This window comes from Erythrolamprus reginae, chromosome 4, assembly GCF_031021105.1.
Source record: "Erythrolamprus reginae isolate rEryReg1 chromosome 4, rEryReg1.hap1, whole genome shotgun sequence".
Taxonomy (NCBI): Eukaryota; Metazoa; Chordata; class Lepidosauria; order Squamata; family Dipsadidae; genus Erythrolamprus; species Erythrolamprus reginae.
Genome location: NC_091953.1, coordinates 137,477,565 through 137,495,705, shown reverse-complemented (window position 1 = coordinate 137,495,705; position 18,141 = coordinate 137,477,565). Strand labels below are relative to the sequence as shown.

General features: G+C 41.9%; 1 protein-coding gene across 1 annotated transcript in view; it reads right to left on the bottom strand.

Moving 5' to 3' along the window:
- The window catches only part of GTF2F2 (general transcription factor IIF subunit 2), a 68,512-nt gene that overhangs the window by 37,640 nt on the left and 12,731 nt on the right, over positions 1–18,141 (bottom strand). The window contains exons 2-5 of the mRNA XM_070751399.1: positions 17,924–17,997; positions 17,126–17,144; positions 14,811–14,955; positions 3,472–3,510 (exon numbers count right to left, since the gene is read on the bottom strand). Of these exons, the coding sequence (XP_070607500.1) occupies positions 3,472–3,510; positions 14,811–14,955; positions 17,126–17,144; positions 17,924–17,997 (277 nt within the window). The remainder of the gene's footprint in view (positions 1–3,471; positions 3,511–14,810; positions 14,956–17,125; positions 17,145–17,923; positions 17,998–18,141) is intronic.

Sequence of the window (18,141 nt, the reverse complement as noted above, 5' to 3'; positions counted from 1 at the left end):
TCAGAAAAAGCAACCTTTGTTGTTTGTCATTATTCATTTCAAGCCAACTGTGGAGCTCTCTCCTTCCTCAAATCGAGCGGCTGTCCGCCTGGTTTGGGTATATCCTCAGAAGGAGGCTTCATCTGCCACGCCAATCAAACCTTTGCAAGATGGTTACGCCGTGGCTCAACCTGTCAAGTATAAAAAAAACCCCTTCGGTCTGGTTTCCAGAAGGTGGCAAAGCTGTCTCGTTTGGAGCAAAAAAAACAAATACTCAGAAAAACAATACAGTATACCGCAATTCCAAAAAGCATCTGTTAGTGCTGAAAAACAGGAGGTGTCAACGAAGAAGGAGGGTAATTAATGGTCCTGGGAGGACCTCTGGCTGAAGAAGAAGACGGCCAGCCAAGGACAGCTTGCTCAGTTCTGCAAGGAAGCTCCTGACATTTGAAAGGAACATCTTGCCAGCATTCAAGCCAACTTGAATGCAGTGGCTGCCGATTAGTCTTCCAACATAATTCAAAGTGTTGGTTATGACCTACAAAGCCCTACGTGGCATGGGACCAGATCTGTTGGCTGTGGCGAGGGGGGCATTTGCCCAGGTTCGCCTGGTGCACCAGTTGTGGCCCTACCTGGACCGGGACTCACTGCTCACGGTCACTCATGCCCTCATCACCTCGAGGTTCGACTACTGCAATGATATCTACATGGGGTTAATTTTGAAGAGTGGAAACTACAAATTGTGCAGAAAGCAGCCACGTGAGCAGTCACGGGACTATCCAGACATGTCCAGACGATAGTGAGACCACACTTGGAGTCCTGTGTACAGTTCTGGTCACCTCACCTCAAGAAGGATAGAATGGAACTGGGAAAGGTGCAAAAAAGGGCAATAAGAAGGATCAAGGAAATGGAGCCCCTCCCTTATGAAACCCGGTTGCAAGGCCTTGGTCTCTTCAGCCTTGAAAGACGGCGTTTAAGGGGGGACTTGATCAAGTGTATAAAATCACGCATGGGATGGAAAAGGTGGATAGAGAAAAATTCTTTCCTCTATCACACAACACTAGGACGAGGGGGCCCTCCCTAAAGCTCACAGGTGAGAAGTTGAGGACAAATAAAGGGAGATATTTCTTCACCCAGAGGGTTCTTGGTTTATGGAATTCACTTCCAGAAGAGGTCATGACAGCTGTCAGCCTGGATAGCTTCAAGGCAGGATGCGACAGATTCATGGATGCCAAGTGTATCGGTGGTTATTGAAACGGATGTCCATGTGCTGCCTCTATGTTGGTTGAAGCAGGCAGGGTTCCCTTGGGTCCCATTTGTTGGGGGTCTGGGGAAAGGGAGGGTCTTGCCTTCTCTTTCTGCTCAAGATCTCCATGGACAATTGGGGGGCCACTGTGGGACACAGAATGCTGGACTTTGGCCCAATTCAGCAGGACTCTTCTTAGGTTCTCATGTTCTTATGTCCACATCTCTTCAACACTCTGCCGATTGGTTTCCAGACTCAATTCAAAGTGTTGGTGATGACCTATAAAGCCCTACATGGCATGGGATCAGATTACTTATGGGACTGCCTCCTGCCACATGAATCCCAGTGATCGGTCAGGTCCCACAGAGTCAGTCTTCTCCAGGTCCCGTCAACTAGACAGTGTTGCTTGGGGAAGAGCCTTCTCTGTGGGGGCCCCGGCCCTCTGAAACGAGCTCCCCTTGGAGATCCGTACTACTTATATAGAGCGCTGGTGAGACCACATTTGGAGTACTGTGTTCAGTTCTGGAGACCTCACCTACAAAAAGATATTGACAAAATTGAACGGGTCCAAAGACGGGCTACAAGAATGGTGGAAGGTCTTAAGCATCAAACGTATCAGGAAAGACTTCATGAACTCAATCTGTATAGTCTGGAGGACAGAAGGAAAAGGGGGGACATGATCGAAACATTTAAATACGTTAAAGGGTTAAATAAGGTCCAGGAGGGAAGTGTTTTCAATAGGAAAGTGAACACAAGAATAAGGGGACACAATCTGAGGTTAGTTGGGGGAAAGATCAGAAGCAACATGAAAAAATATTATTTTACTGAAAGAGTAGTAGATCCTTGGAACAAACTTCCAGCAGACGTGGTTGGTAAATCCACAGTAACCGAATTTAAACCTGCCTGGGATAAACATATATCCATTGTAAGATAAAATACAGGAAATAGTATAAGGGCAGACTAGATGGACCATGGGGTCTTTTTCTGCCGTCAGTCTTCTATGTTTCTATGTTTCTATGTTTCTACTCCCATTCTCCCTGCATTCTGTAAAGTTTTAAGGACCCACCTCTGCCAGCAGGGTTGGGGCCATTGAAATTTTAATATCTTGCCCTGCCCAATGAATCAACATATGATGTATGAATCTGTTTGTCTAATTTTTAACTATGGGGATTTTTAGAATGTAATTTTATTTCGATTTCCAAAGTGTTTATATTACATTTGTTGTAAGCCGCCCTGAGTCTCAGGACAAAGGAGACATAGAAATTGAATGAATGAATAAAGAAACAAACAAATAAACAAACTGGTGTAGCAGCTCCACGCCAACTGCCCTTGTTTCTCCCCTCCTTTTCTGGCCCTGTTTCCTCCCAGGAGATTCCTAGAGAGGCCACACGGAGGCTTCTGTCCGCCTTTTCCGACCCTGTTTCCTCCCAGGAGATTCCTAGAGAGGCCACACGGAGGCTTCTGTCCGCCTTTTCCGGCCCTGTTTCCTCCCAGGAGATTCCTAGAGACGCCCCACGAAGGATTTTCCTCACCTTTTCCGGCCCTGTTTCCTCCCAGGAGATTCCTAGAGACGCCCCACAGAGGCTTCTCTCTTCCTTTTCCAGCCCTGTTCCCTCCCAGGAGATTCATAGAGAGGCCCCACGGAGGCTTCTCCCAAACTTTTCCGGCCCTGTTTCCTCCCAGGAGATTCCTAGAGAGGTCCCACGGAGGCTTCTCCCCGCCTTTTCTGGCCCTGTTTCCTCCCAGGAGATTCCTAGAGAGGTCCCACAGAGGCTTCTCCCTGCCTTTTCCGGTTCTTATCTAGAAAAGTTTGTAAGTAGAGGCGTTTGTAGGTAGAGGTACCACTGGTTTGCAAAATGAGGTATTTGGTTTGCAAAATGAGAATTAAACACTGTTGTCTCTTGACTTATCCTAACTTTTCCCAAACGGCTTATTAGGGATGGAAATGAAAGCAACAAAGAACATTTTCTTCCAGTGCCTTTTAAAAGGCAACAGAGACACTTGGCCTAAGATTTCTTTAAATTTCATAAACCGTTTAAAAGACGCCGCGTAAGTATTCTCCCTTTTGGAACAATTGAAGAGCAATTTAGAGCAACGGAGGCATTTGAATCCATGCTCTCAGCCCAGCGGGTTCTCGTGTCACTCTGGACAAAGCTTTAAGAGGCGGCCTAACGCAAGCCTTAAAAACGAAGGGGCGTTATGAATATTATTAGCCTCGTAATCAAGAGGCTGCAGGCAAGGCTTACCGTTATTGCTGCTGTCTGGTTTTTCATCTGTCTGGCTCTCTGGAAAGAACGATAAAGCAAGAGTGAGGATTATTATTATTATTATCATTATCATTATTATTTTGCCGTTAGCATTATTATAAAGTAATTTCGCCTTACAGCCTCTAGCTATGGGGCCCTTGATGCTTTCTGGTCTTTCGGTGCTGTTTTGCAGGCGTTTAATTACCTAACCAGGTAACATCATCAGTGCTAGAAGGGAGAAGGCATTTTTGGGAGGAGGGAGGATGAGGGGGGGGGAAGAGGAAAAGGAGGAGGAAGAGGCGGAGGAGGAAGAAGAGGGGAAAAGAGGAAGAGGAAGAAGAGGAGGAGGAGGAAGAAGAGGAAGAGGAGGAGGAAGAGGAGGAAGAAGAAGAGGGAAAAAGAGGAAGAGGAAGAAGAGGAGGAGGAGGAGGAAGAAGAGGAAGAGGAGGAGGAAGAGGAGGAAGAAGAGGGAAAAAGAGGAAGAGGAAGAAGAGGAGGAGGAGGAGGAAGAAGAGGAAGAGGAGGAGGAAGAGGAGGAAGAAGAAGAGGGAAAAAGAGGAAGAGGAAGAAGAGGAGGAGGAGGAGGAAGAAGAGGAAGAGGAGGAGGAAGAGGAGGAAGAAGAAGAAGGAAAAAGAGGAAGAGGAAGAAGAGGAGGAGGAGGAGGAAGAAGAGGAAGAGGAGGAGGAAGAGGAGGAAGAAGAGGGGGAAAGAGGAAGAGGAAGAAGAGGGGGAAAGAGGAAGAGGAAGAGGAGGAGGAGGAAGAAGAGGAAGAGGTGGAAGAAGAAGAGGGAAAAAGAGGAAGTGGAAGAAGAAGAAGAAGAAGAGGGGAAAAGAGGAAGAGGAAGAAGAGGAGGAGGAGGAAGAAGAGGAAGAGGAGGAAAAAGAAGAGGGGAAAAAGAGGAAGCGGAAGAAGAGGAGGAGGAGGAGGAAGAAGAGGAGGAAGAGGAGGAAGAAGAAGAGGGGGAAAGAGGAAGAGGAAGAAGAGGAGGAGGAGGAAGAAGAGGAAGAGGAGGAGGAGGAAGAGGAGGAAGAAGAAGAGGGAAAAAGAGGAAGTAGAAGAAGAGGAAGAGGAGGAGGAAGAAGAGGAGGAAGAGGAGGAAGAAGAAGAGGGGGAAAGAGGAAGAGGAAGAAGAGGAGGAGGAGGAAGAAGAGGAAGAGGAGGAGGAGGAAGAGGAGGAAGAAGAAGAGGGGAAAAAGAGGAAGCGGAAGAAGAGGAGGAGGAGGAAGAAGAGGAGGAAGAGGAGGAAGAAGAAGAGGGGGAAAGAGGAAGAGGAAGAAGAGGAGGAGGAGGAAGAAGAGGAAGAGGAGGAGGAGGAAGAGGAGGAAGAAGAAGAGGGAAAAAGAGGAAGTAGAAGAAGAGGAAGAGGAGGAGGAGGAGGAGGAAGAGGAGAAGGATTCTGGATCCTTGGTGCTCTCGGATCTTATTTATTTATTTATTTGACTCGACTTCTATGCCGCCCAATCCCAACGGGACACAGTGAGGCTGACAACAATATAAAAATACAATACGTAATAAAAAGAAATCAAATATTAAATATAATAAAACAATTTTTAAAAACCCGTTATAAAACCCACATAGCAAAGCAGTGCAATCAAACCAACATGCACACCAATCCAACACAGTTGGGCCGTTGCAGATGGAAATTACATGTAAATATATGTAAATAGCTTGGGGGTTTTCTTGCAGATGTTTTGTTACTAAACTAGGTAGCATCATCACTATTAAAACTGCAATTATCTTTACTCTAAGCCTATACTACACATGGGCTGTTAGCTAATCATGTCTCAGTAGCAACGATAGAAAGTCAATTTCCTGTCTTTCTTCAGCCAATTCAATGTCTCTTGAAGTCTGTGATAATTCTCTTCCTGTACTATATAAAGAATGGACAACAGGTTGTTCAAAATGTTGTCACAGAATGACATGATAAGAGGAAAAGGGCTGATGGCTTAAAAACAACTAGAAAAAAAAATAAGGGGGTCACAGCATGGAAAATAACTGAGGTTGGAAAGAGATTTAATGACATACTTACAAAGTGAGAATAATCCTACGTAGCTTCTGCTCTGGCAATCTCACACTACTTACCAGAGCTTACAAAACTTTTGCAAGACCCATCCTCAAATACAGCTCATCTGTTTGGAACCCCTATCGCATCTCAGACATTAACATCCTTGAAAATGTCCAAAGATACTTCACCAGAAGAGCCCTTCACTCCTCCACTTGAAACAGAAGACCTTACGAGACTAGACTTTCAATCCTGGGCCTCAAAAGTCTAGAACTAAGACGCCTTAAACAAGATCTAAGTATTGCCCACAAGATCATATACTGCAACGTCCTGCCTGTCAAAGACTACTTCAGCTTCAACCACAACAACACAAGAGCACACAACAGATTTAAACTTAATATTAACCACTTCAAACTTGACTGTAAAAAATATGACTTCAGTAACCGAGTTTTCAAAGCGTGGAACTCATTACCGGACTCTATAGTGTCATCCCCAAACCCCCAACACTTTACCCTTAGATTATCTACGGTTGACCTCTACAGATTCCTAAGAGGTCAGTAAGGGGCGAGTACAAGTGCACTAGAGTGCCTTCTGTCCCCTGTCCTATTACTCTCCTATATCTCCTCTACCTTTCTTCTATTCCTATATCTCTTCTTCTATTCTTTCATTGATATGTTCTATTACTATACCTTCTTTTCTATTATTTCTTAGATATATTTTACTATGAGTATCTCCTCTATAACCTTCATCGTGTATTTTACTATGTGTATATAGATATATACCCACTAAAACCCTCATTTTGTATTGGACAAAATAATAAATAAATAAATAAATAAATAAATAAATAAAACCTTAACAAACTGCAAGATATTATAAAGTACAAAATAAGAGTGGAAAAACGAATAAAAGTGATAAATCTGGTCCTGCAGGTTTTGTAATATATATGGGGATTTTTTCTTCTTCTTTTCTTTTTATAAAATTGGGGCACCAATAGCATTTGCTTCCTAAAGTCACAGGATTTTCCATCGCAGCTTCTTTAGACTTTGAAAAAAATACATTTCAGAGGATAGATCGCTTAAACAAAAAAGCCACGACAGCCCAAAAAAACCCAAGGAAATTTGATCGCCAAAAATGTCTCAAGTCAGATGATCAATTGTTTTAATCAACATATTGGATTTTATACACTGTTATGCCCGGACAAGCCTTTGGGCATTGGTCAGTCTATTTGGTTAAAAAAATCTGCCTTCTCCAACCCAGCAGGATCCAGTTGGGATTAAAAATTTGGAGTCGCTGGTTTAATTACAAAAAAATAGAGAATTGCATTCCCGTTAAATTTTGGAAGGCTGAAACGGTAATAAAGACCTTGTGTAAAAGGCAGAACGTCATCGCTTTGCAAAAAAACACGTCATTTTAAAAACTGGAGGCTTATCACTGGATTTCTAGTCTATGGAAATTATTTACTGTAATAATAACAACATTTTCTCTGTTATTGTTGTCGTTATTGGTGCAGGAAGTCCTTGATTTATAACAGTTCAGTGAGTGACTGTTGAAAGTTACAACGGCACTTAAAAAAAGTGAGTTATTATGTCCCTTTTTTTCACAATTACAACTTTTGCCACATGACTGGCTACGTGATCAAAATTCAGAGACATAATATACACCTAATGGATTGGGAAAAATATCAAACTTCTGTGAAATCAAAGTGTCCACTGAGGGTAGAACAAGAAGCATTGGGTGGAAACTAAACAAGGAGAGAAGCAACTTGGAACTAAGGAGAAAGTTCCTGACAGTGAGAACAATTAATCTGTGGAACAGCTTGCCTCCAGAAGTTGTGAATGCTCCAACACTGGAAGTTTTAAAGCAGAGGTTGGATAACCATCTGTCTGAAGTAGTGTAGGGTTTCCTGCCTAAGCAGAGGGTTGGACTAGAAGACCTCCAAGGTCCCTTCCAACTATTGTTAATCTGTTCTAAATTATATTTTGAATTGGAGAGGAACGCAAGAGTTGTGTTGAGAAAGGAATGATGAAAAGATGAAAAACCTGCATTTAACCCTGTGGTTTAAATCAAAAGGAGGAGGTATTACAAGACTTTCTGTAAAGATCTTTCACGGGGAACATTTTGAGTGTCACCTCTCCCAAACACTGGCTGCACGCAGCATTTTCTTCCTAAACAGATCTATTCATCGCCCGGGTCTTTATCTGACAAAAGGATGCACCATTTCCTTTTTAAGTACGAAAGGAGAACAGCTGTCTCGCGAAAGGAAATATCTTAACGGGTTTAACAAGTCCCATTATATTCAAGTTCTCTTGGAAGCTAATTACCTCTGCAACCGCTTTTGGAATCCTCCGCTAGCTTATCTTTTAAAAGTCAGGGGAATCGTGCCGTGGCATTTAGAAAGACATTTACTGAAATTAAGAACGCGCCTCGGCTACAAAGACATCCCACCACTCCACCATAACATGAACTGAATCCCTTGGCTTGTGCCCCATCTTCTTCACTTATTTACGTAGAAGGAGGAAAGCCGTGGCCATTTTGCCCTCCGCGGGAAGATATTGTGCAGGAGACCAACAACACAGCGCAATATAAAATGTGCCGGTGCTTGGAGGCTGTTGGGGTCTGGATGGGTGTCAACCGACTCAAGCCCTTCATGGCATCAGACCAGAATACCTCCGGGACCGCCTTCTGCCGCACAAATCCCAGCGACTGGTTAGGTCCCACAGAGTTGGCCTTCTCTGGGTCCCGTCGACTAAACAATGTCGTCTGGCGGGACCCAGGGGAAGAGCCTTCTCTGTGGCGGCCCCGACCCTCTGGAACCAGCTTCCCCCCTGAGATTAGAACTGCCCCCACCCTCCTTGCCTTTCGCAAGCTCCTTAAAACCCACCTCTGTCATCAGGCATGGGGGAATTGAGACATCTCCCCCAGACTTATATAGTTTTATGTATGGTTTTAATGATGGGGTTTATAAATGTTTTCCTATGTTGGTGGAGGCAGGCAGGGTTCCCTGGGGTCCCATTTGTTGGGGGGGTCCAGGGAAAGGGAGGGTCTTGCCTTCTCCTTCTGTTCAAGATCCCCATGGACAATTGGGGGGCCACTGTGGGACACAGAAGGCTGGACTCGATGGGCTTTGGCCCCATTCAGCAGGGCTCTTCTTAGGTTCTTATGTAAATAAATACCGTAGAAATGTTTTCCCCTTCCCCACCTCTCTTGGGAAGGGGGAAAATAAAAAAGAGAAGAGAAAGAAGAAACGTACAATTCCCCAGTTTTGTTCCAACAACTGTTGTGGGAAGAACTGGGCAACAGCACAGCCACACATGGACGGGCGATGACTGTGTGTTGTCAACCCCCAAAGGTGAGCCAACCGAGAGGGAGGCGGTGCAGAGGTGGCGGGTGGAAGGAATGCCAGTAGGAGAGGACACATTTTTCAACGCATGTTCGCTTGCTTCACAGTGAGGAGGTGCTGTGGGCAACAAGCCAGAGGTTGTGGCTGTGTTATTTTTAAACATGTAGTAGGTGTATATTTTTTCTTGAAGGTTTCAATCTCTGGGGCTAATGCAGTAGGGAAGCAGCGAATGTGGTTTTGAACATAAGAACATAAGAAGAGCCAGGCTGAATTGGGCCAAAGCCCATCAAGTCCATTGTTATGTGTCCCGCAGTGGTCCCCCAATTATCCATGGGGATCTTGAACAGGAGACCCTCCCTTTCCCTTGACCCCCAACAAATGGGACCCAAGAGAATCCTGCCTGCCTCAACCAACATAGAGGCGGCACTTGGACATCCGTTTCAATCACCATCAATTCTTTCTTTCTTTCTTTCTTTCTTTCTTTCTTTCTTTCTTTCTTTCTTTCTTTCTTTCTTTCTTTCTTTCTTTCTTTCTTTCTTGATTTGATTTGATTTGATTTGATTTGATTTGTATGCCGGCCCTCTCCGCAGACTCGGGGCAGCTAACAACAGTAATAAAAACCAGCATGTAACAATCCAATACTAAAACAACTAAAAACCCTTATTATAAAACCAAACATAATGTGTAAATTGTAAAGGCCTAGGGGGAAAGAATATCTCAGTTCCCCCATGCCTGACGGCAGAGGTGGGTTTTAAGAAGCCTGGGGGGAGTTGGTTCCAAAGGGCCGGGGCTGCCGCAGAGAAGGCTCTTCCCCTGGGTCCTGCCAAACGACATTGTTTAGTTGACGGGACCTGGAGAAGGCCCACTCTGTGGGACCTAACTGGTCACTGGGATTCGTGCGGCAGAAGGCAGTCCCGGAGATATTCTGGTCCGGTGCCATGAAGGGCTTTATAGGTCATAACCAACACTTTGAATTGTAACCGGAAACTGATCGGCAACCAATGCAGACTGCGGAGTGTTGGTGTAACATGGGCATATTTGGAAAAGCCCATGATTGCTCTCGCAGCTGCATTTTGCACGATCTGAAGTTTCCGAACACTCTTCAAAGGTAGCCCCATGTAGAGAGCATTACGGTAGTCAAGCCTCGAGGTGATGAGGGCATGAGGGACTGTGAGCAGTGACTCCCGGTCCACATAGGGTCACAACTGGTGCACCAGGCGAACCTGGGCAAACGCCCCCCTTGCCACAGCTGAAAGATGTTTCTCTAATGTGAGCTGTGGATCGAGGAGGACGCCCAAGTTGCGGACCCTCTCTGAGGGGGTCAATAACTCCCCCCCCCAGGGTGATGGACGGACAGATGGGATTGTCCTTGGGAGGCAGAACCCACAGCCACTCCGTCTTATCAGGGTTGAGTTTGAGCCCGTTGACACCCATCCAGGCCCCAACAGCCTCCAGGCACCGGCACATCACTTCCATGCCTAGGACTCTTCCCAGCTAATGGTTAGCACCCGCTTTGGAGTTGGATAAGGATCAACTGATCTCATGATATAATGTAAAGGGATATAATGTGTAACAGCATACAAAAACAGATAAACCTATGCAATGTAATAAACCATTTGTAAAGGTAAACATAAAGTGATAGAAATAGAAATGTAAATATATATTATGTAAAAATGTAGATGTAAGAAACATGATGAAATGGGTTAGATCTGTAAACAAAGAAAGATTTTGTGGAGTATACAGCATCTTTTATTCATTATTTTGTAAAACTCAATAAACAAAACTTTTTTTTAAAAAAGGATCAACTGAATTCACCTGAAGTTGGATTTAATTTGCTAATGGCTAATGAATAATGAACTTAAAGTAGAGCTTTGACAGGTTAAATGTCAGATTATTAAACTCTCCATGGGAGGAGGAGGAATGCACAATTTGACCAGGGTGTTTGGTTAATATAGAAATATTATTCCCCAAAACGTAGAAGTGGAGCAGCCCTTAAAGGCAAAATAACGGGTAGCCAAAATTGCACCGTTGCATGGCAACCAGTGATGTACATATGGTGATTTTCACAGAACAAAAACACGGCTTATATTTCATGCATAAACAAGCAAATAGCCTTGCAAAGATAATAACCGGGTCTCTCTCTTTCAACCAGCCAACTCTCTGGAAAAGAGTTCCATTCCGGCATTAAAATATTAAACTGCTTCATAATTTTTTTGGGGAACACTTTACATATTGAGAAACCTGTCCCAACTACAGACCACCAAGACAACTAGACACGAAGACGGTTTTCCCCCCGAACATCATCACTCTGCTAAACACATAATTCCCTCACCACTGTCAAACTATTCACTAAGGCTGTATTACTATTACTATTAGTCTTCTCATCATTCCTATCACCCACATCCTCCCACTTATGACTGACTGCATGACTGTAACTTGTGGCTTGTACCCTTATAATTTACTGGAAGCCACCCAATATATATAGAAACGTAGAAACATAGAAGACTGACGACAGAAAAAGACCTCATGGTCCATCTAGTCTGCCCTTATACTATTTCCGGTATTTCATCTTAGGATGGATATATGTTTATCCCAGGCATGTTTAAATTCAGTCACTGTGGGTTTACCAACCATGTCTGCTGGAAGTTTGTTCCAAGCATCTACTACTCTTTCAGTGAAATAATATTTTCTCATGTTGCTTTTGATCTTTCCCCCAACTAACTTCACATTGTGGCCCCTTGTTCTTGGGTTCACTTTCCTATTGAAAACACTTCCCTCCTGAACCTTATTTAAGCCTTTAACATGTTCAAATGTTTCGATCATGTCCCCCCTTTTCCTTCTGTCCTCCAGACTCTACAGGTTGAGTTCATGAAGTCTTTCCTGATACGTTTTATGCTTAAGACCTTCCACCATTCTTGTAGCCCGTCTTTGGACCCGTTCAATTTTGTCAATATCTTTTTGTAGGTGAGGTCTCCAGAACTGAACACAGTATTCCAAATGGGGTCTCACCAGCGCTCTATATAAGGAGATCACAATCTCCCTCTTCCTGCTTGTTATATCTCTAGCTATGCAGCCAAGCATCCTACTTGCTTTCCCTACCGCTGACTGCACTGCTCACCCATTTTGAGACTGTCAGAAATCACTACCCCTAAATCCTTCTCTTCTGAAGTTTTTGCTAACACAGAACTGCCAATGCAATACTCAGATTGAGGATTCCTTTTCCCCAAGTGCATTATTAATATTAATATTGATTGTTTCCTCACTGCTTATTTGTACCCTGTGACAATCATTAAGTGTTGTACCTCGTGATTCTTTTTTCTCTCCAATCACAGTACAATAAAAATTATAACAACAACATCAAATTGTTTTACAATAAATCAATTTCAGGAAGTTATAAAATACAATGCTACCACCTTCACTTGTGACATCTGAATAAAAATAGCTGCCCAATTTTTTAATGCCATAGAAATATACTATTAGCTAAGACCCCATTTGAGCTGTTCCAAATTCTAGTATCTCGCATTGAATAGGCTGAAATGTTTCACATCTCTCCTAATCTCTTCCATATCAATTTTCATATATAATCAATACCCTTTACAAATGGTTAACGCCTGTTAATAAAATAGCCTTAAAAAAACATTTGAAAAATTCTTACGGCAGCATAGTCAAAGGGGGAAAAATAAACCCAATAATATCACCAAATATTGCCTAATCAATCCAATTACCAACCTAATTACTAATTGCTTTATATAAAAAATTAAACATAAAAAAGGATAAAATCAAAATAAAATTAAATCTATAAAAAATAAAATGAAGTTAAGTCTCTAAAGAAATGATTCTTGATAAATAAAAGCTTGTCTTTTATGTACACTGAGAGTATCTGCACCAAAGACAAATTCCTTGTGTGTCCAGTCACACCTGGTCAATAAATAATTCTATTATTCTATTCTATTCTATTCTTCCAAGAGACAAGGTGACTGCTTAAGAGAAACGAAGTTAAGCTGTTGTTTCCTAATATGGTTGGATTGTTACTTTGTACCTTATGACAAATATACATTTATCAAGACTCATCAGAGGCAACATTTAATGTATCATCAAGTGTTGCACTTCATGATTCTTGACACATGTATATTTTCTTTCATATACACTGAGAGCATCTGCACCAAAGACACATGACACTTGGCCAATAAAGAATTCTCTTCTCTTCTCTTCTCTACTCTACTCTACTCTACTATTCTATACTATTCTATTCTATTCTACATTTGGAATACTGTGTTCAGTTCTGGAGACCTCACCTACAAAAAGATATTGACAAAATTGAACGGGTCCAAAGACGGGCTACAAGAATGGTGGAAGGTCTTAAGTATAAAACTTATCAGGAAAGACTTCATGAACTCCATCTGTATAGTCTGGAGGACAGAAGGAAAAGGGGGGACAGGATCGAAACATTTAAATATGTTAAAGGGTTAAATAAGGTTCAGGAGGGAAGTGTTTTTAACAGGAAAGTGAACACAAGAACAAGGGGACACAAGCTGAAGTTAGTTGGGGGAAAGATCAGAAGCAACAGGAGAAAATATTATTTTACTGAAAGAGGAGTAGATGATTGGAACAAACTTCCAGCAGACGTGGTTGGAAAATCCGCAGTCACTGAATTTATACATGCCTGGGATAAACATATATCCATCCTAAGATAAAATACAGGAAATAGTATAAGGGCAGACTAGATGGACCAGGAGGTCTTTTTCTGCCGTCAATCTTCTATGTTTCTATGAACAGAGAACAGAACAGAACAGAATAGAATGAATTAGAAATAGAAAGAAGTAGAAATAGAGAAACAGAAACAGAAATGGTAGGAATAGAAACAATAGAAACAGAACAGAATAGAATTGGAAGAAACCCTAGAGGTCTTTCTAATCCAACCCCCTGCTCAAGCAGGAGAAATACCATTCCAGACAAATGGTTATCCAATCTCATTTAAAAAACTTAGCCATTCTACCGATTAACTTTTCTCACTGTCAGGAATTTTCTCCTTAGTTCTAAGTTGCTTCTCTCCTTGTTTAGTTTCCACCCATTGCTTCTTGTCCTACCCTCAGGTGCTTTGGAGAATAGCCTGATTCCCTCTTCTTTGGGGCAACCCCTGAGAGATTGGAAGGCTGCTATCCTGTCTCCCCTGGTCCTTCTTTTCATTAAACTAGCCATGCCCAGTTCCTGCAACCATTCTTTATATGTTTTAGCCTCCGGTCCCCTAAATATGTTTGTTGCTCTTCTCTGCACTTTTTCTAGAGTCTCAACATCCTTTTTGCATCGTGGCGACCAAAACTGAATGCCATATTCCAAGTGTGGCCTTACCAAGGCCTTATAAAGTGGTATTAACCCTTCACGTGATCTTGATTCTCTCCCTCTGTTGATGCAGCCTAGAACTGTGTTGGCTTTTTTGGCAGCTGCTGCACACAGCTGGCTCAGATTTAAATGATCGTCCAGTAAGCTCGGGGGCTTGTTCACCTTTAACTGAGATCCTCCAGCACAGGATGCTTGAAACCTGTCCACAGCATCAAATTAACCCGAACACAGCGAAGATCATCTCAAAAGCTAGGAGTTAAACATTAAGTGTTATGTATGGATATGATTGTGGAATATTGATTGTGTTTTAAGATAATGGGATTTTAGTCATAGTTTTTATTATTAGATTTGTACATATAGTGTTTTGTATTGTATGTTGTGAGCTGCCCTGGGTCTCCGGAGATGGGCGGCAAAGAAGTCTAATAAATAATAATAATAATAATAATAATAATAATAATAATAATAATAACAACAACAACAACAACAAACAACAAAACAATAATACTAATAATGCTAATAATACTAATACTACTAATATTAATACTAATATACTACTACTACTACTACTACTACTACTACTACTAATAATAATAATAATAATAATAATAATAATAATAGTAATAGTAATAATAATAGTTGAAGCCGTCCCACTTACCTCCAGAGCTCTCGGTGAAGACGGTGAGGGTCTGCCCTCCTACGTTTTGCAAAAGGAAGGGGTGGTCTCTGGGGGCGCTGATGTTCGTGGCCTTCCCCCCGATATCGTCGATGTTGGCAAGATCTTCGTTCAAGGTGAAAGAGACCTGGTGCGAACCAGAAACAACACTTAATATTGAGGACCAAGAAAACGTCTGATGTGGAGTTGACGGCATGATTTGGTGGTGAGTGGGAGACAATTTTTGCCGTTTCCCCCCAAAGGAGAATCCAAATCTTGATGGCATTTCACCCAATCAACTTGTGGGTGCAAACAGATTAGGGCCACCTTGCGATACTGCTAAGTCCTTGAGTGACAACCATTCATTCAGTGACCACTCAAAGTTACATTGGCACTGGACGAAGCGATTTAGAAACGTAGAAAACATAGAAGACTGACAGCAGAAAAAGACCTCGTGGTCCATCTAGCCCGCCCTTATCCTATTTCCTGTATTTCATCTCAGGATGGATCTATGTTTATCGCAGGCATGTTTACATTCAGTTACTGTAGGTTTACCAACCATTTAGCAAACGTTTTTCAAACTTATGAACTGTTCCGAAATCTTCCATGGTCACAGAATCAAAATTTGGATGCTTGACTGTTGTAATCATAGGTTTATAGGCACTGAAATTTAGGAATGGAATATTACTGGAGGGTGATGTTTTAAGCCTAATGGGTGCTGTATAAAACCTTAATTCTTCCTCTATTGAAAGGAAGCAAGAGTCCAGGCTGAGTAAGGAAGCTGCAGGATCCATGACCATGTGGAAATACAACATGAAGAAAACCTATAGCTAACTTCCATATAAGGAAATATATGCCTTACTCTCATTCCTTTAAACACACAATCCAAGAAAAGGCAAAGAATGGAGCTTCCGTTAATTACCTATAGGGAAGCCACAAGGGAAGCCTTATATGGTGCATGAGTGAATAGTAGTTGGAGGATGGCTTAATGTATGTGGCGTTCGCGGATTGGTTATTCTGTTCCACATGTCAGGACAAGTGAAATACAATAAAAGGAGCGATCTTGATTTAACCGAGGTCGTCTCATTGAGAAAACTTTCTCTCTGTCACTTCATTCTGATGTGGCAATCATGGCATCCAGTGCCTCCCTAGAGGTCGACCCACTGAAGGAGGGCTGTATGCCTTCACTTGACAAAACAAGGCCGGAAAAATGCAAGTGAGATATATATATGTGTATTTAATATATCGTTACACTATTGCTGCAAAGGAGAAGCACAGAATTTGATTACTGTGTAATTCCTTCTGATTTATTTCAGTTGAGAATGGCAGATCCGAGAGGGCCCATCGGGTCGGAGTTAATATGCATGGAAACTCAGTTTCTCTTGAGTCTGCGTGACCATTTGGTCTCTCGGCCCTATTAGCCTTTACATCCCACTCCTGAATTAAACATTGGCTTGGAAATTATTGTTTTAATCGTTATTTTTCTCAGCTCTTCCTTTCCCTCCATTTCCCTAGCCAGGAAATAAAATAAAATAAGGACTCAATTGAAATCTTCATTTTATTCTGTTTACTATTTTGCAAAGACTTTTTCTAGCCCATCCCCTCCAGAGTGGTGCGGTGGCCTAGAGGTGAAGCTCTCACCTTGCAGTCAGGAGGCTGTGGGTTCAATCCTAGGTAGAAGCAGATATTTCTCTTTCTGGACATGATTTCTGAGCACGATTTCTAGCCCATCCCCAATCAAATTACAATGTCCAACAAGACAGCATATGATAACTCAATTGCTATTCCAAAATATGGGCTTCTTTATTTTGCTTCCAACGTTTAGAAAATTGGCTTTCGTCTTTTTTTTCCCCAGTTCGCTTTGTGCATTGTTAAAATGCGTTTGATGAAAGTTCTGGGTTCAAAACATGACATATCTCGAATGGGCCCGGATTTATATGAGAGAGAGAGAGAGAGACCGCTAAGAAGCTAAGAAAAAAACAAACAAGGGGCGTACATAAGTGCACTAGCCTGCCTTTCGTCCCCTGTCCAATTGTCTCTCCTTATCTCATATCTCATATATCTTTTCTTCCTTTCATATATCTTCTCCTCTACTTTTATATCTTTTCTTTATATATAATACTTCATGTCTATCCTCTTCAATATGTATTGTGTATTGGACAAAATAAATGAATGAATGAATGAATGAATGAATGAATGAATGAATGAATGAATGAATAAATAAATAAATTTCTAAGAAGAAAGCCTGTAAATGATTCAGCATAACTCTATATCAAAATACAGGCATGCATAAAAATAGTCATTCATCGGTTACTTACTTCTGTTCTTCCTTGGTTTCTGTAAAAGAAAAGAAAAAGATTATTTTAAGGCTAATTTTTTCCCCTAGTAGCAACAAAACAAGGAATGCATTCCCAAAAGTTATTTCAATTTCTCTGCAATTTGATGGGAGGACCAGCTATTTGGGCTGCAAATAAATTTATAGAAACATAGAAGACTGACAGCAGAAAAAGACCTCATGGTCCATCTAGTCTGCCCTTATACTATTTCCTGTGTTTTATCTTAGGATGGATCTATGTTTATCCCAGGCATGTTTCAATTCAGTTCCTGTGGATTTACCAACCACGTCTGCTGGAAGTTTGTTCCAAGGATCTACTACTCTTTCAGTCAAATAATATTTTCTCACGTTGCTACTGATCTTTCTCCCAACTAACTTCAGATTGTGTCCCCTTGTTCTTGTGTTCACTTTCCTATTAAAAACACTTCCCTCCTGAACCTTATTTAACTCTTTAATATATTTAAATGTTTCGATCATGTCCCCCCTTTTTCTATTGTCCTCCAGACTAGACAGATGGAGTTCATGAAGTCTTTCCTGATATGTTTTATGCTTAAGACCTTCCACCATTCTTTGGACCCGTTCAATTTTGTCAATATCTTTTTGTAAAAGAGATTCACCTCTCTTCATGTTATTGTGATTTGCTTTGCTAAGTTGTGAAACAAAACAGATGCCTTAAATTTTGCAGCCGAATAACTAGCATTTCGAGCCTTACAATTCTGGGACTCCCTTGGCCAAAGAGCCCCTTAGAGGCTGAAATATGTAAAAATATAAACTTTCTTACTTGGCAATCTTCAGCTTTCCTACTTCTCCTCTTCCCAAAGCTTTGTTCCATTGCTGAGACAGGTATTTGGGGACCTAAAAGAAATAGAGATTGGGGGGGGGGGGGAACAAACGATCAGGAAAAACCTGCAACAAGTGGCAATACATTGGCAATAAACCAACACAGTTACAATGGTGATCGATATTTTATTTATTTATTAGATTTGTATGCCGCCCCTT